The sequence below is a fragment of the Aegilops tauschii genome, chromosome 3 (assembly GCF_002575655.3).
Source record: "Aegilops tauschii subsp. strangulata cultivar AL8/78 chromosome 3, Aet v6.0, whole genome shotgun sequence".
NCBI lineage: Eukaryota > Viridiplantae > Streptophyta > Magnoliopsida > Poales > Poaceae > Aegilops > Aegilops tauschii.
In genome coordinates, this window is record NC_053037.3 from 488917122 (window position 1) to 488942149 (window position 25028).

Consider the following 25028-nt stretch of genomic DNA (forward strand, 5'->3'; position numbering starts at 1 on the left):
GACTAACATGAATATATGATGTGGCTGTGTTACATGCATAGACTAATGCAAAATAATTGTAATTTATAAGTTAAATGCATGACTCACTTATGTAACAGATTTTGCATGGCTTAGTGGGAGAAAAGACTTAAATGCATTGCTTAGTGAGATGTTGAAGTGGACATTTTGCATGTTCAGAGAATTGAGACCAACTTCTTAAGAATGTAAAATGTATAAAGAGCAAATTCTTAAAAGAAAAAATATTTAGACGCACAGTTTAAAAGATAAAACATTTTGAATAAGAGAAAACTTGCGACCTTTTGCGCGGATCCACTCCCCTTCGGTGTCCAAATTCTAACCTACTCCCTCCGTCCGGTGAAAATTCTATATATAGAAATTTTAGGACAAATTATCGAGTGGAGTAAAAAATGCATTGAAAAGGAGCAAGCCACCATCTCCCTCCTCTTTAATTATCCAACCCCCAATGACCTAAGTGCATGTAAAAGTCAAGGAGACTATGGGGGTGTTTGGTTCAGAAGTCCTAGGACTTTTTCTAGTCCCAGGGACTAATCAAAAAAGACTCTCTAGTAGAGTCTTTTTCTAGTCCCTGTAGAAAAAGTCCCTCCCGTTTAGTTCCTATGGACTTTTTCTAGTCTCTGGGACTAAAAAGTCCCTGAACCAAACACCCCCTATGTGTAGAATGCTATTGGTCTTGATTACCGTGTGATGAGAGAGAAGCAATTTTTTCTACTTTAATGTGCATTGGGAAGATAGATGTACATTTTTTTATGGACAAATTTTAGAGTCAGAGGGGAGTACTGTAAGAACCTGGGCTAGGCCCACGCGAATGCAGACGAGAACAATGCAGTTTACGTTTGAGCATCCAGCCCGGCCCATGGCCCCTGGTTCGCAGACGCGTTCGTTGTGCTTTTTGGTGGAAAATCCCTAACCCGATCTATAAAAAAAAGAGGAAAATCCCCAACCCAGACCGCCGCGTCACTGCTCCGCTCCTCTCCATCTTTCTTGCCGTCGGCCGAGGCCAGAAGCACCGGGCACCGTCTCCCGTCGGCCGAGGCCAGAAGCGCCGGGCACCCTCTCCCGTCGGCCATCGCGATCCCTACACCCGCCGCTGCTGGGATCGGAGGGAGACCCCCCGATCCGTTCCCCACCGTTTCTCCCTAGGAGGTATATTGCTCCCTGTTCAGATCGCTACATAGGATTTACGGCGTAGCTTGCTGTTGAATCCGGGGCGATAAATTGGATATCTGCCGAGGGGTTGGGGAGGGTTTCTTGATTGCAACTAATTAGTACAGTACTACCCCCTTCATTCGGAATTACTTGTCGCACAAATGAATGTATCTAGACGTATTTTAGTTCTAGATGCATCCATTTTCGAGACAAGTAAAATCCGAACGGAGGGAGTATCTCTTTGTGTGCAGCAATTTGATTTCTTCGAACCGTAAAGGCGTAGCTTCCTTCTTAGCTGGAACTGGGTACCATCCCTCCCGATTCACGTTTGTTGATATTGCATCTTTGATGTCAGGGTTCAGTTGAAGGTTTGCGAAAGATGGGTTGGGGGATATCCCGGCTGATTGGACTGAAGGCGGCTGTCTTGCTCGCCGCAGCGTATTTCGTTCATGGACTGGGCATGAAAGTGCTCTCGCTGCCCCTCATATACACCTGCCTGATTGCCGTGCTTATCTCCATTGCTTCCCATCCGTCGGTCGACCTCCCGTTGCTTCTCGGCAAGGCATCCAATGGAAGCTTTCCCCTATGGTCATGGGTCATGTTCTCGCCCTTTCTCTTTTTCATCCATCTGTTTGTGCTGTTGCGGAGATTTGTGAAAAATGAGCCCTTGTACACCGAGATAGCAGACGGAGTGTATGTTGGAGGCTGGCCTTCTTCAGTTGAACGCCTGCCACCTGGTGAACCCGCAGTCATCGATTGCACGTGCGAGCTGCCAAGAAGCTCAACTATATCCGAGAATTCATATTTGTGTGTCGCTACATGGGATACAAGGGCGCCTCAGCCACCACAGATTGAGTCAGCGGTGCGGTGGGCCGTGAGAAAGCGGTCACAGAACAAACCTGTGTATGTCCACTGTGCCTATGGTAAGTTTTTATCTGTTTTTTTTTGTTATTCTAGATTTAAGAACAGCCTTGTGTTTTATTATGTTTTGATAATAATAGTGGTTGTCTACTTGTCTTCATGCATCTGAATTCACTTATGCAGCTTACTACTTATATTAGATATTTGTTGATAGAGTAGACACATCTACTGCCTTGAGGTGGATAAACTGTTGAGCTGTATTGTAGGTGTGCTGATGTGCATTTCTGTCCTGTGGTTATTCTTAGCATTTCTGATTTATCTTTCGATATCTATCAAAGTTAAACTGCCTCTCATACATTATAGAATAAATTTAATGACATATAGCAATCTTCACTAATTGCCATCATATATGAGTCAAGATATACCCATATGCGCGACTACAAGGTGTCCCGTGGTTATTCTAGCATTTCTAATTTATCTTTCCATATCTATCAAAGTTAAACTGCCTCTCATACATTATAGGCTAAATTTAATATATGAAAATCTCCAGTAAATCGCCATCATATAGAGGTCAAGATATACCCATATGTGCGACTACAAGGTTTGCGCATACATAACGAATATTACCAATGTAATTGTAATGTCATCTATTGTCTCAAGAGCCTGTTTGGCCTGATTTAGACTTAGGACTAAAAATGAAGCTTAAGCAGGAGCTGTGCGGCCAATTAATTTGTTTGTTTAGGTCATATTCATTATAAGTTTATACAGCGGTTTGTACAATTGGGTTATGAATACAAAGTTGTGTGTATTGAGCTCTTAGCCCCGATAGCATGCCCATTTGAATAAGCCTAGAACAATAGTTATAGACGGTTTGCAGCCGTGCAATACTCAGGTTTAAGTTACCTTATATCTCGATAGTTATATTGTTTAAAAAGAACCGATACGGGGACACGGACATGGGGATACGCATACAGGGACACGGAATATGAAATTTTCCAAAAACAGCCATACGGGGATACAGCGTGTATATCTTAAAAAAAATCCAGGTAATAGAAACAGAAAGATAATGAGATGAGATCAAAATACTACCCCATTTGTTGCCTCCATGCCTCCCTTTTCAAGTCCTTGAATGATTGTAATGATCCTCAATTTCCTCATACTGAGGTCTTCCAACTTGCAAAATACACTATATGCTATCTGGAATAGCAGGCCTCTTCACTGTCACCCACTGCCCCCAGATGCCATCCTCGGTAGCCAGCAAGAAGTCAGCACCACCAGCCACAAGACAGCAAGCTGCGGCAGGCAAGAACGGCAGCGGTGGGGGCCGGCGGGGAGGGGAGGGGAGGCCGTGCCCGTGCCTTGCTGCGAATGATCGTCAATTTCCTCATACCGAGGTCTTCCCAACTTGCAAAATACACCATACGCTAATATTAGAACATAAGATATTTAGGATCTGGAATACCAGGCCTCTTCACTGTCACCCACTGCCGTGCCGCTGCCCCCAGATGCCATGCTCCCTAGCCAGCAAGAAGTCAACACCAGCAGTAACAAGACAGCAAGCTGCGGCACCGGCGGCAGGCAAGAACGGCAAGAGGGGGAAAGGAGAGAGGGGAGACCTGAGGCCGTGCCCATACCTTGATGCTGAGAGGAAAGCTTGCCGGAGATCCACATGTCAGAGGTACCGGTGGTGGCGCAGTCGCAGGAATGTGGACTTGAGTGGAGAACAGGAGACGGGGTGCTCGATTGATGCCTGTTAGGGTTAGTATATGGGCTGACTGGACCTTCTCGTGTCCCCAGTGTATCCCAGTTGTTTAAGCCATGTTGGTGTATTTTCTTTTTTTTTAATCGGAAATTACGGGATACTACATGACACACATGTCCCGACCTCCCCGTGTTGCACACGTATTATACGGGGATACAGTGACTTTTGATGTGTCGGTGCTTTCTAGGTAAACAGACAGAAATATTCGAGGTCAAATTATGCATTACAGTTTTGGCATTTTCCTATATGGAAGGTAGAAATGATGTAGGACATGGTCATGTGGGATCAAGGGTTAACTGCTAAGCATCAAGTCATATGATGCTTGCCTTTGTCATTTTCACAACTAGGAAGTAATATTTCTCTTTTCCCTGTATATGTTTCTCCATCAGTCAAGCAAAAGAGCACCAGTGAAGTAGCCCGTAAATTAGCCATTAGGTTGATGTAAGGCAGGATCCAAACAGCCTAATCCATGTGATAGGCTACTCTAGTACTCTATCTATATGAGGCATGCCATTAACCATTACAGAGAGCAAAGTTTCCTTTCCTGGTGCATCAACAGCTCGTCATCTAAGTGCTTTGCTAAATTGTAACAGGCCATGGCAGAAGTGTCTGCGTGATGTGTGCACTTCTAGTCGCACTGGGATTAGCTGACGATTGGAAAGCTGCTGAGCAAATGATCCGCGAGAAGCGACCTTCTATCAGCATGAACACTCTTCATCGCAAAAGCTTAGAGGAATGGTCAAAGCACTTGCTTTCTCCCTCAAAAGGAAGTGGGGAATCCGATGTGAGTTCTGTGATTCTTTCGGACTACACCCGGAAAAAGCATTGAACTCGCAAGACACGGACTTGTTCAGTAACTGTGATAATTGAGAAGACTTAATGCTTTGGTGGTATCTACTGTTGTCCTAGTAAATGTCCAAGGCATTTCGTTGTCTAAGTTACTGTCCTCGATTATGTTGTATGGATACGTGGATATTCTATTACTGTGGCTTACAATGTTGCCCTTTTTATGCATACTGTTCAGTGATCCTTGGGGTCATTGAATGCTTTCAAGACAAATCATTTTGTGGGATTTTTCTTTCTTAAAATAGAGGTCCCTGCTAGCCTGCTAGATTGTCATTTATAACGGAGTGCAGTATGTCTCTCATCCGTACCTTGCATTTGTAAGGCAGTACCATGCATTCAATATCTCTGCTAGGTACTCCTCGTTTGGTTCAAGTAAATGCTCAGCTATTCATAGCTTTCTTGTGCTGTACCAGCCCGTCGTGTAACCATTTCATTATGTCAAAATTTTCTTGTTTTGAACTTTCCTGACTTACCTATGTTGATTGAGGTTATGCTGAAGTGTACTCATTTTGGTACTCTTTGATTAAGGTCATGCTAAGGTGTGCTCGTTCTGATATTTTTTGAATGCTCACTTGGTTTTTCATCCTTTTTACCATCTGTCTATCCTTGTTAATGAGCGGCTTTCGAGTTAGAGATTGAATTCTGAGCTGCATGATTGGAATGATCATCTGATGGCAAGTTTCACGCCTGGCAACGGTTCCGGCTAAATGCCATGATGGAGCTGATGTTGAGTTCCTGAGTCCCTTGGTCTGGTATTGATGGAGCATCTACAGAGCTGTTTTCCTTTTTCATCTGTTTATCAGGTGTGAACTTCCATCTCCTGTTTATTGTTTTATTTAAGTCAGGTTCCTTATGCTGTTTCGACATGTATTGCTTAACATCGCTCTTAAATGCTACTGCTTCTTTCATGGTTTCTTTTGCTCAATAAGTCGTTGGTTGTTTCTACCTTACTGCGACTTGTCCTGTCATTTTTGTTGATTTTCGGTGGCACATTTTCATCGGCGGTTTCAGATATTTATGGTTTCCATGTAATCTTCTCTTGTTTTCCATCTGTGATATCGGTATCATCTGTAACCTGCAGCAGCTGTCCTTAATTGTTTGTTTATATGCTGTTATCGTCGTTTTCTATTGATTTGACAGTCAATCTTAAATTATTGCTCATCTCTGTTTTGTGATATCTCTAAATGTCTCCTTTTGCAAAATAAATAATAAGGGGTTGTTTTAGCAAGAATATCCGAATTTGTGTTATTTTTCTGTCTGCCTTTGTAAAGTGGAATTTGTCTGCTCGGGTCCATGAGCAGCCATGCATCTCCGGCCTTTGCTTTGCCCTTCTGCGAGCCAAAATTTGATGCACTAATAACTCTTCAGTCAGTTCAGGAGCCATGGGAACAACAGGTGAGAGCCACTCAGCATTGCACCCCAACAATTGCTCCCCCTTTTCCCTAGTGATGTTGCTTTCTCAAATACTTTAATCAATGATAGAACATTACAGTCCCTCGTTGTCTTCTCCTCTCTTTCTAACATCACTGACCCCTACGTTACACCCTCCAGGAGAAGCCTCAAAATCCGGAGAACTGATTCTGTTGCGGTTGGTGGTGGTGCTGCATTCCTTGTAGCTCCGTTCCTGTTGGGCTAAGGCTCTCAGTCCCGATGAAGTTCCTATTACAGGGGAAAATAAGAGGTGCAAGTCATTATCAGCCATGTTCATTCCAACTATTTATGTTTCTGAAAAGTGAAAACACAAATATTTTGTGCAAAAAGTATCTTTTATGGCACATGTGTCGAGTCCCTATAATGAACAACTAATAAGTGACTCACCCAATTGGTTTCACATATGTTTTTATTTTTCTGAAACTTGGGTAAACGCTAAGAATATAGAGTGCAGTTTTTGCAGCTGAGCGACTGAATCTTACTCGCGAGGACGGGAAGCCCAGAGACTGCTGAGAGCTCGGAGCCGGCGGTAGTACTCCCCAATGGAGAGGAAACACCGGGCCGCCTGCCGGGTTGTTAGAATCCGGCGCGTCTGATGCAACGTTTGCTGCCTCAGATTGTCAGCCTGCAACATTTGCAAGTAAGTCACCCAAAAGACAATGGGATGTCATGTTACACAGTTTTGTATCTTGGCTTGGCTAGGAATTTGACACGACATAGAATGCCGGCAATATATATACTTAGTGATGGGGCATTATCAAGATTGTGCGAGTACATATTCTAATGCTAGGTTGTTTTCACTGCTATATTCTGCTTTCGACACTGGTTCTGATCTTGCAAGGGCTTATCCTAATGTGACATTCTTTTCTGATCGCGTCGTGTGGGACTTAACATGGCATATATAACAGATAAAATTTGAAGAAAATGAAAACCAAAGGAAAAGGAGAACCTATGATTAGTATCAACAAAATAGCCAGCTTTTCGTGAGCAACCGAAAATAAGAAGTGTCTGATGTGATCATGTTTATTTGAGTCATTCTTATAGTAGTACTTCTAACAAATCATTATTATTATACATACTACTTTCTCTGATGCAACTATATCTAAATCCATTCACCATCTTTTTCATAGGAGACTTTATGCAGAATGATTGCCCCAATCATGACCCTAGTAGAATTATTAATTGCCTGCATATATACCTTAATACCTTTTCAAATATCTACATCCACAAACCGCAATCAACATATCTCAAAAGGAATCAGGGCTGGGAAAAGGTAGGAAAACACAAAAACAAAATGGAGGTCTCAATCTTCTCTTATCCCTTGAGGGGCCTTGAGAGAGAGAAGATAATCCATAAAAAGTCTAGACGGTTGTTTTTCCTACACTTGTGATGGAGCAGCAACGCGGTATCCACCTTTCTTCAAGGCTCCTGTCCACGGAGCTGAAATTTAGGTGGTGGCTGTGTCCTTTTCTGATGGTTTTTCTGTAGCGGACACTATTCATGGGTAGGAACCCTTGCAACTTTTTGCAAGGCATGGAACATCATAAATGAGGCCTCCAAGGATACGATTTTTCTCGCTATGATTTGTGGGCCTCAGCTGTGGTACTACCAGCGAACAGAGGAGGGAATAAAACAAGAGAGGGGATATGTGGCTGGCACAACACAACACAGCACAAGAGAGGGTAGAGAGGCACAAGGAACATAGTTTATGCACAGTTGCAACCGTATGTATTCGTCCATTGACTTTATATCTAGAAAGAGACATGTGTCTGTCTATGTACATGTATATATTGTAGTACCAGATGCAGGTACACGTACACATGTGTGATCTGGAATAAACCTTTCCCGCGCTAGGGTATGGCCCCCACCAACTTGTCTAGAAAACGTAGTACAATAATTGGTTGTACCACTACCAGAAACATTAGCTTGGTAGTAGTATGGTTTTATAATAAGAGGCTGATTATGCGTGCTAGAAAGCGCTAATGATGCATATCCACAAGTTTAATCCGCTGGTTTCTGACAAAAAGTTGGCCTGTCATTCATCATGGAGAAAGTAGGACATGGCTCCGTAGCCAGCAGCCAGCGTTTCTGACAGAAAAGGACCACCTGTACTACATACTGTAGCATGAATTTTACTTTGCCACTATTTTTTTAACGTTTGATTCAAGAGAGGTTATGACCTAACAGCAGCAAGTTTCAGGATGATGATGCAGTCCAAGAGGAGTGATGTGCGGTGAGTGCTGACCTGCTGGTAGAAGCTCTCGAGGCTGGCGAGCTTCTCGAGCGCGATGGCCATGATGGCCATGTAGTTGGGGCCGGGGGTGCCGTCGTTGAGCGTGCCGGCGGCGACGGTGTCGGCGAGCGACTGGTGCAGCTGCTGCAGCCCCTGCGCGAGCGCCTCCTCCGCCTGCTCCGACGAGTGCTGCAGGCCGCAGATCCCCATCATCTGCTGCTCCGTCAGCGGATCCAGCTGCCCGATCAGGATCTGCATCCCCATGCATGATAGCAAGCCGGCTTCTAGCCTCAGTCGGTACGGGACGCAACAGCCGTACGTGCGCGCGCGCATGCACGGACCACTCTTCATGGACGCCGTTCGTGCATGCGTGCATGCAATGCAATGCATGGGAAGAAGATGGTAAAATATGCTTGACCTTGAGGAGCTCGGACGGCCGGAAGCCGCCCATCCAGAAGAAGCAGCGCTCGGCGGGGGTGGCCCAGGCGCCGGTGAGGAGGTGGAAGACGTCGGCGCGCGCGAGCTCCGCCTTGAGCTGGAACAGCTCGTCGTAGTGCTGCATGCACTCCTCCACCACGGCGCCCAGGTTGCTGTCGGCCAGGTGCGCCTGCAGGCCGCCCCGGAGCTCCGCCAGCCGCTTGCCGTCGTCGTCCAGCCACCGCGCGTACTCCATGTCGAACATGGCGGCCCCTACGAGCGCACGGACCACGGTTTTACATGCAAGTTATTATTACTATGAAGGGTAAAAGTAAAGAAAACAAGACAAATGTTTCAGGCTTTTGCAGTCGGAGTAAAAAAAGTTGAGACGGGCGGCGCTGATTACCAGGACTCATGTCACCGCCTGCGCCGCCCCCTCCGAGAAATATCCCCTGGAGCAAGCAAAGCAATATTGTGAGAGGAAAGTACTTTTCAAAGGCATCAAATGGACTGGGCAGAGAGAAGACGAGCTGTAATAACAACCTGTGACCGTGCTCTCTGGAGCTCTTGCTCCATCTGCTGAAGCCTGACCCTGCTGGTCTCCAGATTCTGCACATAAGCCTGTGAAAAAGAGGGCGCTCAAATTTAGGCAATCAATCGTAAGCACCAGTGCTTGGCACGGTGATCAAAGGTATGTTTTATGGATCTTGTGAGCACCTTCTTCCTCAGCCTGCTCTTCTTTGCGGCCTCCCTGTTCTGCGCTAATCGCCTTTCAGTCTGCAAAACCAAAACGGTCAGTTTAACCACGCAAGATGATGGCACAGATGTTACTGTTCCAAGAGACATGAACCAAGCAATGAGTGGATGAAGAAGCAAACAAACAGTAGCCATCCCACCTTGGAATCTACCAACTTGCCGTCTTTCCTCGTGGATCCATGTTTCCTCTGTGCAAAGGACACCAAGGGGAAAAAAAGAGGTACGGAGTTAGAGCAAGGCGTGTATAGTAGCATCGTTCCTTCCTCTCCTATAGACAGCACAGTGCCAGCCACATCTCAACATCAACATCAACATCAACACCAAAGAAAGCAGCAGCTACAGGGAACAGGATAGTGCATTGGAGGGCAAATTTGACAAATTTGACCTGTGAACGAAATCAAATCATAGAATGAACTGTCCGTGAAACTATTTCACGCGGCTGACCTTTTTGTGTGACGCCCAACACGAAGGCGCCACACTACATTGTGCAACGCCTCACAGATAGGCGCTACACGCCTGGCCAGCGTTGCACCCCAGACTGCCTAAAAATTGCTAAGTCATTGTGCAGAGCCTAAGAGCTAGGCGCTGCACTGTATAGTGTGGCGCCTAGCTCTCAGGCGCTGCACTAGTGGTTGCACTACAAAATGAAGCAACCACTAGTGCAACGCCTAGAAGCTAGGCGCTACACTGTATAGTGTGGCGCCTAGCTCTCAGGCGCTGCACACTGACTTAGTAATTTTCAGATCACACGGGTGCTACACTGGCCAGGCATGTAGCGCCTATCTGTGAGGCGTTGCACAGTGTAGTGTGGCGCTTTCGTGTCGGGCGTCACACAAAAAGGTCAGCCACGTTTCACGGACAGTTCATTCTATGATTTGATTTGGTCCATAGGAGCAACCCCAGTAGCCTTTTTGGTTGTAGCTGTCCGTCCCTGATGACACCGATGGCTCGGACAGCGAGCCAGCCACGCTACTATGCTGCTGGCCATCACAGTCACAGCTCGAGCTCGATGAGTGACCATCACTGCCGCTTTGCCAAGGCGCAGGACGGCAGGAGGGAGATAAGATGGGGTCATGGTATGATCCTGCCTTTATATCTGTCTATCCACCCTGGGAGAGACAGAAAGGCAGTCCAAGGCTAACCCGTTCCATCCATCATTATGCATGGTGTTGTTGGTGTCCTCTTAACCAGGTGCAGCATCGACCAGATGCCATTAGTCCAATCAGTCATCATCTACTATCATAGACACACATCCGGCTGTTCCCTCCCAAACAAGCATGGCCTTTTCTCCTCCATCATACATAGAGGCTCTAGCTAGCCTATGCAAAGGGCACATGTCTTGTGCTTACTGCTGCAGGAGTACCACTAGTACCTTAAGACACTATCATAGAGAGACATGATCTAGCCTGATAGCCAGATAGGCTTCACGCCTGTCCGTGACTGACTACACAAACACAAACGAACGTACCACTCGGCCGTGCACTCGGCTCCGGGACGGTGACGGGACAGAGCGATGCTGCATGCTCGCACGACGAATTCCCAACAGTTTGGCATCCTCTGTCGTCGACAGGCCAAGAGTTGTTTTCTCTCTGGAGATTTGATTTGACGGTATTATTCTGGGGAGTGAGAAGGACGAACTGGTGAGTGGCGAGGCGATGTGTCCTGCGCTAACTCCTTGGGATGAGATCGATGGGGCGGTGGTACTGGCGGTCTGGTACTGGTACGACTAGCTAGCTAGCTGGTCTGGTACGTATGATTGATAGGAAAAGGTCAAGAAAGGGGGAGGGGGCGTTGTACCTTGTCATGGTCTCCTCCTCCGTGCAGCTGCAGCTGCTGGTGCTGGCCCTGGTGGTGCGGCTGCTGAAAGCTTGGCGCGGCAGCGGCGAGGCCAGCGGCGGCAGGCGGAGGGAGGTCTGGCTTGTAGCTGTAATCATCAGTGGTCACCATCATCACCTCCTGCCGCCGCTGCTGCTGCTCGGAGGTGGTGGAGGAGGGGGAGGGCCTGACGCTGCCGGCCGGGCCCGGGGACACCAGCTCCATCTGCGCCATTGTGTTCCGGGCTGAGCTCGAGTCAGTGGTGCTCCCGACTGACTGCGAATTCCCCTGTTCAGCCATTAACGCAGGCAAACAGTGAGGGAGAGTGGTCACGCACGCATGCATGCATGCAATGCAGGGTTAATGTGCCTCTGAGACGAGCGGGGGAACACGTTTTCGCCCCCCCTCTCTCGCCGTCGCAGGCTCTCTTTACTCGTGGCCGGCCGGTGGCGGTACGGCCACGGGAGCTACGCCAAGGAACACCGGCCTCTTTTTCCTCGGGTTCAGCGACGGCGACGACTGGGCCAGTGAATTAATGCGTGCATGGGGTGAATGATCATGGGAAGCGGGTCCTTACAGCACTGTGCAGCTGCTGTGGGTGCGGCATTGGCCACGAAGGGAAGATCTCCAGCGTGGGGGGCCTGCCCGCGCCCGCCAGGTACCCTCCTCCCCCTCCTCCTCCTGCCGCTGCCGCTGCATGCATAGATAGATACATACAAAGAGGATTCAATTATATCGATTTCATGTTGGTGTTCCTGTTCCCCTGGCTAACAGCTGTTCGTGCATCCTCTCTCTCTCCCTTCCTCCCAGAGAAAGAGAAAAGGCTGTAGCTGTAGCTAAACATGGTGGAGGGAGGAAGAAGCTGCTGCTACACTGTTGGCGACGGACGGAGGAGGGGAGGTCAACCGAGCCCAAGGACGACGACATGCTTCCCTTCCTTGTCTCACCATTTATGCCGCGCCGAGCTGCTAGCTGCATGTGGCGACTGTTTGTGGGAATGCAAAAGGCGAGGCATGTCTTCGGTCTCCCTCCCCCCTCGCCATGTGCGCCGAGCAACAGCAGCAAACCATCCTTTTTTGGTAGGTGGCAAAAGGTGCATGGAAGAAGAAGAAGGGTACGTACGTAGCTTACACTTGGCTTGCGCGTCGCCTGCGATCATTCCGCCGGGGTGCGGGTGGTGGAGGTGGTGGTCGACGACGCCGACGCCGGCGTTGGCGCCATGGATGAGGGCCTCCTCCAGCTCCCCGAAGTAGGCGGCGGCCGCGGCCGCGGGCTGGAAGTCCCTGCCCAAGCAGTGGCGCACAGAGCTCGTCATCTCATCAATCACCAGTGATACTGATACGCCAACTTACTGTGCTGTAGCAGCTATAGGAAATCAAACAGGATAAAAGCTTTTCGAGAATGGAAAGGCAGGCGGAGGCTACTAAAGATCGACCGCGCTGGACAGATAAGGATGAGGCCGGGGAGGCAGAAAAGATGGTGCCCGGATCACTCTCGCAGTACGGTTCGGGCCTTAGGCATTAAGAAATGGAGCTGGTGCGCTCGCGCGCGCGCGCGCGGAGGTGTAATCCAATGGAGCGAGCATAAGCATATCTGTGTGTGCGTGGAATAAGTCTGTTAAAAAGATGGATGGATGGATGGATAAAAGCATGCACACGATCGAGATTTAAAAAGGAATTAATTAAACAAGTAGCCTTCCCACTGAGGGATTTGCAAACTACTGGTTGCAAGAAAAAGTTGGTCTGATCTTGCTAGCTAGCTAGCTCCTCTCGCATAGTTGCATGAGCTGAGCTAGGGAGGATTTTAGGCTAGCAGAAACCTCAAAAAAGAAGCAAATTTTTGCAAGGAGAATGAGCAGAGAGGGCAGCGTGGGAGTACAGGAAGCTGGCAGCAGGCGGCGCGGCGGAGGCGTGGTGATGGGGTTGGAGCTGGAGCCCGCCATGGTAGGCGAGCGCCGCTTGGTGGTTGAGGTGCAGCACCGCCCTCTCGTGGTGGTCGTGGGCGGCGCTCGCCATCCTCCACGAGCAGCTCGCCTCCTCACCTTGCACCATGATCACCACCTCTGCTGCCGCCGCCGCTGCTGCTGCTGCCAACGAGAGACCAGAGCAGAGGCCAGAGTGAAGTTAGTAGTGGGAGAGAGACGGGGTAGGAGGGGCTGGAGGAGGACCAGAGAGAGAGGGAGGAAGAGAACATGTGTACATACCATCCTGGAGCAAGCATGCGAGGGGAGGCAGAGGCAGAGAGGGAGGGAGGAGGGGGGATGAATGAATGAATGAGTGATGGGATTGGCGCTCCTCTGCCTCTGCGTCTCGGTTCGCGCACACTGGCAAATTGAATCCGCCTTGGAGTTTCGTCCACTGTACTGCAAAGAAGATCTTGTCCTCTTCAACACGTCCCACGACCCCTGTCTTTCTTTTTCCTCACACTCACATCACAGCCTAGGCTAGAGACAGAGAGAGAGAGAGTTTGTGTGTCTGTGTGTGTGAGGAGAGCAGCTGGACTGACCGAAGAGGGTTAGATAGAGAGAGAGGGGAGGGGTGTGTGTGTGTGGTAGGCCTTTGCTGTCAGCGTTTCTGTCTCCTCCTGCCCCACTCCTTGCAACCACCTTTCGTCCCCCATTGGCCGCGCTCCTCTGAGACGGCAAGTACTCGACCAAAAGGGGCATTGAATAGAGAGAGAAAAATCGTTTCAGAAAAGGAATAATAGAGAGGAGAAAGGCTCACAAGCTTTTTAAAAGAGAGGGAGGTTTGAGAAGTTGTTCTACCCCTCCATCCATCTCTCTTTCCCGTCTCTTCTGTTGAAACTTGAAAGCAGAGAGAGAGAGACATAGGAGGGGCTGATCTGTCAACCATATGTTCTCTGCCTCCACATATCACCAACAATTCTTGTTTACTCGTGTGGCCACTCATAACCAAAGCACCACCAGATATAAACATATCAGATATGATGCACCACCGATCCAATGTGGGAAGAAAGAAACCACTTGCGTCGAAAAACATGGAATTTCGGGGGCGCATGGAAAATGGGCTGGTTTGGGACTTGTCTTCTCTGCGCGCTTCCGATTCTTCAATCCGGGGGTCAGCATCGGTGCCTTGTCATGCACCAAATACATATTGGAAAGATTCTTTCCTATGTGAGAAAATACTCTATATGTTTGTTCGATCTTGAGAAGAGCCTTTGCACCCCGTGAGATAGATGTTGTTGATCGCTCTAGCTTGGTGGGGGCCTGGGGGCGCAGGACACTTGTTGCGACCTGATTAGTGGCCAGGTTTGTTTAGGTTGATTTGAGGCCAAGTTGCTCGCTAGCTAGATACTGCTAGTGCTTAACCCTCTTTGCCTCAAGTAGGGCCTTTAAGGGTATATAAACTACCACGGCTGAAGAACAAAGTGTTCGTGGCGCAACGACGAGGGAGAGAAGATGCGTTCATACTCGCTGTCCACGAATTGCTACTCCCTCCATAAACAAATATAAGAGCCGTTTAGATCACTATGCTCTTATATTAGTACTCTAGTGAACTTTTTTATCTCTCGCTCTGAAGTCTTGTTATACACAAGCTAGAGTTGGTCAAAGGTGAGATGAGAAAGAGTCTCTGGTTCATGTGCCGGAGCCTGCCCACTGCCCGGTCCACTCCAGCGAAATACGGAACAGTACACAGCCTAGGAAAAGAAATATGAGCTCCAGTACGTACTGTACTGTACTAGCCAAGGTCAGCAGTTGGAGTATTTTATTTTGAGAGAGAGATTCGGTAGGTTTGATTGATAGTAGATCTCTCGGGAAGGATGGGCCTGTAGTAAGTGTCAAGTCGTCGCAGCTTTTCTCTAAGAGGGGAGAATGTATAGGCAGATCAACGGTGGTTGCCCGCATCGAGTCCAACCAGGCCCGCGCGGGAAGCGAACGGGCTGTTTGGTTGCCTGGTTTTACTATTGGGCCTGCATAGAACGAAACTTAAAGCATCTCTGGGCATGCCTCGCTGGGAACCCAGGAATCGGCAGTTTCTCCAAGGCCAGGCTCGAGCGGTGCACGTGGGCAGGCGCGGCTACACGCGCGCGGCCACCCTCGAGAAGCCGCGTTGCTTCCCGAAGCACCGGCAGTTATTAGCCTCACCGCCCCTCACCGCTCCCTCTCCCCACTCTTCCCCACTCTCCCAACTCTCACCGGTGGCGGCGGATCAGAGCAGAGGAAGAAGACCACCGGACTCCATCACCGGCGGCGGCGGATCGGAGCAGAGGAAGAAGACCACCGGACTCCATCAATGGCGGTAAGCACTTCTCTCTCTTCGACATGCACGCTAGATTCGATCCACGGCGATAGATTCGATCCACGGCGGAGGGGAATGGGGAATAGAGGTAGATAAGCATAGGGGTAGTTCATACTAGTTCTAAGCAGTTCATACGAGTTCATACATGCAAGATCCGAATGCATAAGGTAGATTTCGGGATTGGGGGATAGGGGAATAGGGGGAAAGGGAATACACAACGGACACCGGCTGACCGCGGCGGCCGTCACCGTCGTGCGGAGTGGCTGGTCGAGCCGCTGGCCTTCATCTTCTTCTTCATCGCCGTGCGGGCCGGCGGGTCGTCCTTGTCGTCCTCGGCGGAGTCGAGGTCGATCTACCAGGTAGGACGGACTGGCTCCGGCGCCCTAGCTGGCATGTGCATCGCCTCTTCTTCCTCCTCAGGCTCCCCGCCGATGACCGCCGGCGGCGCGATAGCCGTCTCCCAGTACACTGCGGCACGGCGGTCATTAGGAGCCCAGTCGGTCTTATACTTGCGCCACTTCTTCCTCTGTTTAGGGTCGTCGGAGACGGCCTGATTCCTGGCCCAACGAATGATGTCAACTGCCATTGCGCCCTTCGCTGGGTCAGGAATCAGCGTCTTCAGCTCTTCTTTACTGGCCTTCATGACCACGGCATTCGATTCGTTCTGCATGTCAGCCATGGAGCCGAAGTTCGAGCACACCTCCATGGTGTTCTCGAACTTGGTCCGGTCACCAGCCGTCCACCCGAGGAAGAAGGCCCTCCAGCCAATACCCCAAGGGAAGGGGTTGGCATTGGAGCTGGAGCTAGAGCTCATGGCGATGGGGAAGAGGAAGGTTGACAGTGAGAGAAGAGAGGGGGTGGGTAAATAGTGGTGGGCAGGGTGAGTAAATATAGGGGGGATGGAGAGGAGGAGAAGAGTGACAGTCATGCCGTTTTAACTACAAGCTCTTGAATTAGCCATGAACTCTGTGCAATGCCTGACTCCATGACTAGTGTGCAGATCGAGGACACGGAGGTGCTCCTGGCCGTTGACAGCAAGGGCAAGCAGCCCCTTCACCCAATGCCCGACGAGGTTGAGCTGCCGCCCACCGCCGAAGACCCGAAGACGCCTGAGGGTGTCGACGACGAGGGCATGGAGGAGCCCCCCAGAAACAAGCGCCGCAACTACGGCCACTACCATTAGGAGGATGGCCCAACTCACTTCTGCAAGGTCATCCTTGCACCGAAGCTTGAGTGCATCCCCATGCCCCTGGACTTCACCAAGCACTTCGTCGCGGTGCCGACAGAGTTCAAGCTCAGGAACAACACCGGCTGCTCCTGGAAGGTGACGGTGAAGCTGATGAACGGCAGGGTGACCCTGGATCAGGGTTGGGCCACCTACGCAGCCGTTCATCAAATCAAGATCGGCTACATGGTGACGTTCAAACTCCTCACTCCCGACACCCTCAAGATCATCATCTTCGACGACGATGGCATTGAGGTCGTCAACAAGTGCGAGAAGCACGACGACGCCTTCGCCGCCAAGGAGTAGGGCCGGGCCACTTCTTTCGAGCGTACTATCGAATTATGCTAGTTGATGGTTTATGTGTTGAACTGTTATATCTGTGGTACTGCTTATATCTGAATTATGCTATGCTCTGTTTATAGTCTGTTGTGCTTATGATGTGTGCTGCCGAAGTGTGGTGGTAACCTCACCAACTAGCCAAAGAAATTACCACACATCAGACCTTGCATACAACCAAACACCATGCCTTGGGTTTGTGGACTAACATGCAGGCAACCAAACACCAGTCAGTGTGGTTCAGCCCATGCAGGTAAGAGGGCATACAGGCAACCAAACAACATGCATATGGTGCATTTGAGGCTGCATTTGCATAACCAGGCTGAGTAGAGAAGTGTATGCGATGCAGGCACTGTTGCACACGGCAACCAAACACGCCCCAAGTGAACTGGCATCCATGATTTGGCGAACGGTTCTTCATTTTCTTCCACCGCGCTACCATGGTAAATCACCGAGGTAAAAACGACGCGTCGCAGAAAGCCAGCTCTCTCTCTCTCTCTCTCTCTCTCTCTCTTTATATCAATCCATCTCTTTTTTTTCTTTTGAAATTCAGAAAGCCAGCTCTTAGATTGTAGCACCACTTATTTTTCTTGTGGCATTTTGTTTTGACAGAATGGCAACGACATCGGAGACCTGGCCCTCTTTTGTTAGCACAAAAGGCGATGCGGTTCGTTTCACATATATAGACGCGGCAAGGGTTAAGATTTCTTAGACTAATAAACCGCATTTTTAGTCAAGTGGCATTGAGATTATCTTTTTTTTTCTCAGGGAGAGGTGTGCCTTTAACAAAGATGCAGGTTCAGATTTTTGATCCACTCGAGAACGAAAAGAGACGCTACATAAATAAACGCTGGCGATCCAAGACAATACGAAAGTCTCACCTCCAAACTTTAAAGCAAATGGCAGCAGTAGCAGCGGCAGCAACAGAAAGGTCAATGATCTCAACTTTTTGATTGATGCGTGTCCGCGGTTGCGTATTTCACAGAAGAGGTCCAACCTTTTGTTTATTTCACTCCGTGCTTCAGCTGACTAATCCGCCACATTCGGATACGTTTGGCTACCACGAGTTCCTCACCTTATAACCACCCAATTGTTACTTTATTAGCACTAGTGAAGATATGAATAGCAATTAAAAAAATGAAGATATGAAGGAGTGCAAGCAGACATTTGATACATGCCGCCAAAAGAAATAACAGAATCAAAGCAAGTACTATTATATAAGAATTTCTTAAAAATATTGTTCATTTGCTGAACTAAACCAATCAACCGAATCAGCTCTTCATTTTGTAATAAGAGAGGGAAAGCGCATATGGCGAGTGCAGCCGTATTTACAGAAAGGAATGTCAATTTGGCAAGCCAACCCGGAGCCCCAGTTTGATATGATCGCCCGTGCGGAATATGGTTCTGTTAGTAAAGAACTGTAAATAAAATGTAAGCCCAGAGGGAATAATAATAGCAGAGATGCTATCCTCGGGCCTCAGATTTTATAACACTCAGCTTGGGTGATAAAGATTAGGCAGTGATGCTGCCATGCAGTGGAGATCACCCTGGGCAAGGAATATCAAAGTATAGAAAGTGGCACAGTGGATACTGGATACCCATTTCTGAGGAGAAGGTCCACTAAGGGCATGAACTGTGAGCTTTAAATGGTATAGTTTACAAAAACTTGCACTATGGCAGCACATACCAAGAGAATCTCGAACCGAATTCTAATCTCATGAATATCCAAAAGATGTTTGATATGATGTGCACTTAAAATCTCAACTGAATCATTCCACTACAGCTGAACAAATGAAGCAGGAGAAAGGGAGAGGGTTTCTCAGAAGAAGGAATAGCATCCGGTTCTGCCGTCCGAGCTATAATGCGATGGGCAAATACAGGAATCTTCTGCAGTTTTGTGAATAGGTGCTCTCAAGCTTTCTTTAACCATGTCCGATGGTACATGCAGCTGCCGATTATAAAATATATGCTCGTCATGAAGTAGGATCAGAAGCAAAGCTGCAAGATGCATAAAAAACATTAGGCTTTCGTATGATGATAGAGGCTCTAACACTACTAGATTAGATACAAGAACAAAACTTTGCTCTATCAGTTTATCCTGTTGTATTTAAGTCGAAACGATGAGGTGATATTGCTACAAAAAACATAAGAAAGCAAAGTATTAAAAAAAAGCGAAGCAATGATAGAAGCCTAGAACTGTCACAGAATAGTTCATCTAAGGGCTGCTAGATTCCAGGTACATGGTTAATAAGTGAAACAGCACAACACAGTTGACAGCGGGCAGTAATAAGACATCTAGGCTAGGAAGCTACTAGTCCTTTAGAGAAGGGTGAACGTAAAAACAAGATAATGTTGGTTTGTCTGCCACCATTTCCTTACAGAATCAGTGCTCCAGGATCATGTTACCACGAAAGATGGCTAGAATCTGACATAACCTAATGGTTTCCCTTTTACTAAATTAGCATATTGATTGTTCACAAAAGTACACACACGAATCGCTTGTTATTCATAAATCCTATAAAACCATTAATTCATTAAGTCAACAATTCCCAGTGTCATTCTAAAAAAAACAGCGAATCTCCTCTAAACAATAACATTACAATACCCATATATCTTTGGGCATGCATAGCGGAACTATGCACGTGACTATGCTAGTACAAATTATCTAGTTCTTAGCCACATCCAAATGACACTTTACCTTAACTTTTTACACCATGGCATTGTGTTTAAGCAACTAAATGTTCAAATAGATCCAACATGATTCTAAAAAGCAGTTCTGGCAGGAACTACGTGCTTTACTGACAAGTGGATATGATAGCATATTAGTGAGCTGCTCAAGAAGAGCAATGGTTTGCCTAGTACTCTCTCTGTTTCTAAATATAAGACCTTTCAGAGATTTCAATAGGGACTAGATACGGATGTATATAGACGCATTTCAGAGTGTAGATTCACTCAATTTGCTCCGTATGTAGTCTATATTGGAATCTCTAAAAGGGCTTATATTTAGGAACGGAGGGAGTATTAAATAGATCTTACGATTGCACAAACAGTAGAAGCTAAAAGAAATTATAGTTGGCCATCGAGTACATTCACAGGTTAGACAAAGCCAATAAGAAGCTCCAGGTACTAATCGTGGGCCATGCAAAGCATGTGATCTTATCAGAGTTGAAAGCAGGCACATATGGACTAGATACCATAAAACAAATATTGCATCCCAAATACAGCAATATCGTACTCGATATTACTCAGAGTGAGATATTGCATCGCTGCAGCTTAAACCAACAATATCAGGTCAATAATTTGTGGTTCCTAGGCGATTTAGTTCTGAATATACATAAAAGTCTTCCAGGCAGTAACATGGTTTTCGAGTCGATGAGTCGTTCTGGGGTAGCGACTCGGAAAAAGTTGAGCTTGCAGTTGCGACTAGTCGCGACTCGAGTCATGAGTAGACACTAAGTTTAGTCGACATTTTTTTGCGACTCTTCGACTAGTCGACGACTAGTCGCGCGACTAGAAATCCATGGGCAGTATCAACAATTTTCTGGACTGAGTTTCATGTATGTGTAACCTCTCTAGTTTTATGTCATCTGCAGCATAAACTGAGCAGATTGCCGTTTTCCCATGGAAGGTAGGGTGAGCAACCAGAAGGTAGCAAAGAGTTCACGACATGGAAAATCAGAACATAAGCTCTAAAGCTCAAAAAACTTTGAAAGTGGTTGTACATCTTAGCATATAGTAAACTGGAGTGGATTCGTTAAAGGCAGAACTAGTCAAAGCTTCAAAAATCCATAAACCTGATTGTATGCAATGTCCCTCCCGAGGCTCTTCAATGATAAAAATCAGTATACACTGATTGAACTGACTACCATCTATTCAAAGCCCTCTGTCCCTACCGGTCTAGCATTGAGCATTAAAACAAAGTAACAAACATAAGCTAGTATAGGTGCGCTAGTATAAGCACGTCATGGGCAAGATTTACCGAATGGAAAGAGCATAAGCGCATGCCTACTGAACTTCATAGCTGTTTGCTAGTCACTACTGTATCAGCATGTAATTACATCAAATTTCCAAGATCTCGGATAGACAGATACTTTCTCATGTCTTCAAAGGGTAGTATTTGTCTACTTAATATACAAACTTAATGGGAAGGTAGAAAAACTTTCTTTTATCTTCAAAATGGTAAAAAACCACCATGTAGTACATCAACAAATTAGATATGACACGTTATAAGGGAATCGTCTATTCTCTGGAAGCATGTGTTGCAATTTAATATTCTATCATGAGACACAATACGAATCTGAATCCTACAGGTGACCAGATTATACCGCAAAACAATGCCCTTGTATCAAGGCAGATATGCGCAAGGAAGTGGAAATGTGAAAAGGCAGCCTCTCCATTATATGGGTGTTCAAGTAACCATTGATGACTACATCGATAGCAGAGTTCCATAACAACATATGCCAACAGCTACAACTATATCACTCTCAGCAGTAGCTGAAGAAGCCTGTTATGTTGTACCTATTTGTAATATACATTAACTTTGCTTCAACACAGCATGATTCTGAAGGTTCCAAAGTTTTCTTCGACTCATGTGACTGACTCAGTGAGGAACCAAGACTTCACAGAGTAATTATTTAGATAAACAAATTGACAAGGCAGCACCAAAATATGCAACATATAATAGCACCAACCAAGATTAATTTTACACGAAGATAGCCAGATATGAGTCATTTCTATAAGGCATTTAAAAAGGAAAGAAATTGCAGAAAGTAGAATTGCAATGAGGCTATGCTGGAATACATGCCAAAGTCCAAACCCCCAAAAGATTACCTAATGGCAAGAGTTGAACGGAACAAGGATGATGAATACCCACTCGACCTAGTGGCTGATCACTCATACTCAAATTGCACATCCACATGCACATACTTCCTCATGAGACAAACTATAAAGGAAGTGAAGGTTGCTAACATCTTGCGCTCTTCGCGTGTTTTTGCCTCAGAAAGAACACCATGAATGACAAGTTTCTTGAGATTTGGACATTTTTCAATCATTCCAAACACCCAGGGTCCAAAGTGCTCACTTATTACTGTCCAACCAAGTTCCAGAACCGAAACATTCTCCAGTGGTGACAATCCTTGCAGTAGCCCATCTCGTAATTCATAACTTAGTGAAAGATGCCTTAGAAGAGGAAATGCAACAGCAACAGTCTCCAAGTCCACAATCTCATCATCATCATCAAACGCAACACCCCAGAAACGTAGCACCCGCAAGTTGCATGCTCTAGATATCATACTGTAGAACTTTGGCCAGACTATCATAAAGTTACTCACATCCACAACCTCCAGATGATCGGTACTCTCCCCAATATCCAAATGTGTAACACTCACATCATCAATCTTGAGATGCTTTAGTGTACCCTTCCCAGAGAGCTCAAACAGATCAAGGTTCAAAGCATTCAGGTGCAGGACCTCCAGATTATCTGCATCGAGTATGATCTTATCCACGCCAACTGTTTTTACAAAGATGCTTTTCAAGGTATGGCTTGTTAATTCCATTGTAGACTGCGAATCAGAAGTGACAATCTCAAGAACATCAAGTGCCAATGACTCGATCTTGGGGCAAGCAGCAACTAGAAGGCTCAAATCCAGGGCAGAAATGCTCACATGCCTCAAATAAAGGGATTTAAGACAAGTGAACCTCTGGTAGCTTGGTTCAACACCGGTGATTGTGTTATGGTCCAAATCCAACACCTCCAGCTTCTGTCTACCACACTTCTCCAGGATGTTTACATTAGGGTTGGTTTGGATGTTGTAATACAGGCACCGGAGCGTCTCCCTGGTATACATTAGCCATGCAATCACAGGTGCTGCGGAGAACTCATGTGTGTTATCTATATGAATAGAGAGGCATTGCAGTCCCATCGTCTGGAATATAGTCTGTGTGATGATGATCTCCAGTTGACGTGTGGTCATGTCCCGAGGAAAGTCGTCTGAATTGAAGGACAGTGAATGGAGATGCTTCCTGCAGGCCTCCCGCCACTTCCGGCAAACCGCAGAGGAAACCATGACATCTCGTGCAGCACTAAGATGTGCAAGAATGTTGCCAATAACTTCAACCGGGAGGTGCTCCATAATTTGCAGCCAATTGATGTCCAATTTTATCAGCAAAAAATCTAATGCAGAATTTGCCCAATCACAGTCAACACAAGTACTCAACGGAATTCACTGGGTTGCAAACATATCAGGATGTGCGATCATCAATAGATAAATCCTATGAATCATAAATTTCGATCCAATCACCTTCCTTCCCTGTGAAACAGCAATAATAGGCTGTGATTAGCGCGGGGCGGATCTAGATGGCACCGGCACACCCAGAAATTATGGAGGCAAGTGGGGTTTAACAAATCACTGGATGAAAACATGCTCATACCTCAAAACCCAATCGCCAAAGATTGTAGACGGAGTAGAGATAGCAGGAACTCGATGAGGAAGAACGGGAACGACGGTGGCGACGACGCCAACGAGAACGGCCTCCTCCTCTCTCCCGCCGGAATCAGTCGACCGCCGCCCCGCGCGCCGTAACCGATTTGTCGCCGCCGCCCGTGGAAGGGGTCCGCGACCCCAACCAGCGGCAACGACGCGCTTGGGACTCCCCCGGCGCGGACGAGGACGACGATCAGCGAGATCTCGGGGCGCGCTTGGCACGCTCCTGGATGCCGCCGTCGGTGACCCGACCGCCGGGATCTCGTTGTCCGCGCGATGCGACTGAAGGTGGCCGTAGGGTCTCTTCCTGTTTTTTTCTTTCTTCCTATCTCTTTCCGCTAGTACCAAACCGATGGTGTGGTAGTTGATGGAAGCGTATTCCAAGGTATTACGTTCACTCGTTTCGAAAACGGGCTCCCTTCCGCTTCCCAACAACACCTATGCCCAACAACAACAGCAACAACAAAGTCTTAAGACGTGAATATCAAACAAGCGGCCCTAGTTTTCACATCTTCGACATTCAGGCATGTTTGTCGGCAATGTAATTTAGTGGCGAGAAAAATTCACCACAGGTCTTCATACTCGTCGTGTTGGCCGCATTTCTTCCCGTACTTGCAAATACCCGAAATACAGTCCTACAACTTGTCTCATGTGGTCATCTACGGTCCAAAATACCGTTTGCTCTACGTACCTGCTGATCTAGCTGTTGACTGGCGCGTCCACGCGGGCTTTGACCGCCACCTCACCACCGTACGCCCTAGGCCGCTCGATTTGGGGGAATGCGGGTTTTTTTTTTTGCAAAATCACCAGGGAATAAAACATTACCCACCTGGTTGGACCGATCCATCTACCTGGTCGGACCCGACCAGACCGAGTCGCTCCGCTCCCCTGCTCTGCTCCGTTCCGCTCCTCCCCTGCTTTGTCGTCGCTGTCGAGGTGCCTCGCCGGGCGTGGCGGTCTTTGGCGACGCCCGCCATGAGCTCGTCGTCGGACGCCGAGCCGCCGCCGCCTGCTCCGTTTGGTAGGGGACTGCGTGACGTTCCTCTCGCTCCCTCCCGTCGTCAGGATCATGCCTCGCTGCCACTGTATGGTACGTCGCCGTCGTCACCACCTTCTCTGCCCGATCTATCCGTTTTAGCTCCGGGAAAGAGTGCGCGTCCTACTCAATTGCGCATACGGGTTAGGGTTTAGGGTTCTTGGCCCTCTTTTTTGTTAGGGATGGGGTGCGCATGGTAGGGTTTTAGCCGTGGATGGTGAAGTTAGTGGCAGATCCAAATTAGGGTTTCATGAGGCCTTTCGGTAGGTTCTTTGTAGATGAACTACGGTTGTACAGAGGTAATTAAGGTTTTGATTGCTCGAATTATTAGGCAAAGGGTATGCCCTGTTTTTTTGGCCGTAAATGTTAGCTTTAATTAGGTTACATGCGTCGAACATATGT

The 25028-nt window shown here is 47.6% G+C and overlaps 3 protein-coding genes and 1 long non-coding RNA gene across 12 annotated transcripts; 2 read left to right on the forward strand and 2 right to left on the reverse strand.

Annotated features, from left to right (window-relative positions):
- Nucleotides 1–938: 938 nt before the first annotated feature.
- Nucleotides 939–4849, forward strand: LOC109775903 (uncharacterized). 2 transcript variants are annotated; one of them, XM_020334596.4, is made up of 3 exons: nucleotides 939–1164; nucleotides 1523–2090; nucleotides 4384–4849. In XM_020334596.4, exons 2-3 carry the CDS (start codon nucleotides 1547–1549, stop codon nucleotides 4617–4619), a joined length of 780 nt encoding a protein of 259 aa, XP_020190185.1. In that variant the 5' UTR covers nucleotides 939–1164; nucleotides 1523–1546; the 3' UTR covers nucleotides 4620–4849. The 2 variants fall into 2 exon arrangements, with proteins under 2 accessions (XP_020190185.1, XP_020190186.1); XM_020334597.4 differs by having other exon boundaries at nucleotides 949–1164; nucleotides 1530–2090.
- An 897-nt stretch (nucleotides 4850–5746) lies between these two features.
- LOC141042469 (uncharacterized) lies at nucleotides 5747–8538 on the forward strand. The gene is made up of 4 exons (XR_012205399.1): nucleotides 5747–6031; nucleotides 6188–6317; nucleotides 6522–6707; nucleotides 8268–8538. It is a non-coding gene; the product is annotated as an uncharacterized lncRNA (long non-coding RNA).
- On the reverse strand, nucleotides 5954–13772 carry LOC109775904 (transcription factor LG2). Of its 8 annotated transcripts, none has more exons than XM_073510897.1 (13): nucleotides 13492–13772; nucleotides 13167–13371; nucleotides 12420–12571; nucleotides 11866–11981; nucleotides 11271–11576; nucleotides 9614–9661; nucleotides 9435–9494; nucleotides 9261–9338; nucleotides 9124–9169; nucleotides 8719–8990; nucleotides 8313–8552; nucleotides 6550–6692; nucleotides 5954–6295 (listed from the first exon to the last, which is right to left on the reverse strand). In XM_073510897.1, exons 2-13 carry the CDS (start codon nucleotides 13337–13339, stop codon nucleotides 6196–6198), a joined length of 1734 nt encoding a protein of 577 aa, XP_073366998.1. In that variant the 5' UTR covers nucleotides 13340–13371; nucleotides 13492–13772; the 3' UTR covers nucleotides 5954–6195. The 8 variants fall into 8 exon arrangements, with proteins under 8 accessions (XP_073366998.1, XP_020190190.1, XP_020190189.1 ...); XM_020334601.4 differs by having other exon boundaries at nucleotides 12411–12571; XM_020334600.4 differs by having other exon boundaries at nucleotides 12411–12571; nucleotides 13167–13374; nucleotides 13492–13769.
- A 4937-nt stretch (nucleotides 13773–18709) lies between these two features.
- On the reverse strand, nucleotides 18710–23949 carry LOC109775905 (F-box/LRR-repeat protein At1g67190). The gene is made up of 3 exons (XM_020334606.4): nucleotides 23538–23949; nucleotides 21939–23416; nucleotides 18710–19106 (listed from the first exon to the last, which is right to left on the reverse strand). The coding sequence occupies exon 2, from the start codon at nucleotides 23237–23239 to the stop codon at nucleotides 21998–22000; it is 1242 nt and encodes a 413-aa protein (XP_020190195.1). The 5' UTR covers nucleotides 23240–23416; nucleotides 23538–23949; the 3' UTR covers nucleotides 18710–19106; nucleotides 21939–21997.
- Nucleotides 23950–25028: the final 1079 nt, after the last annotated feature.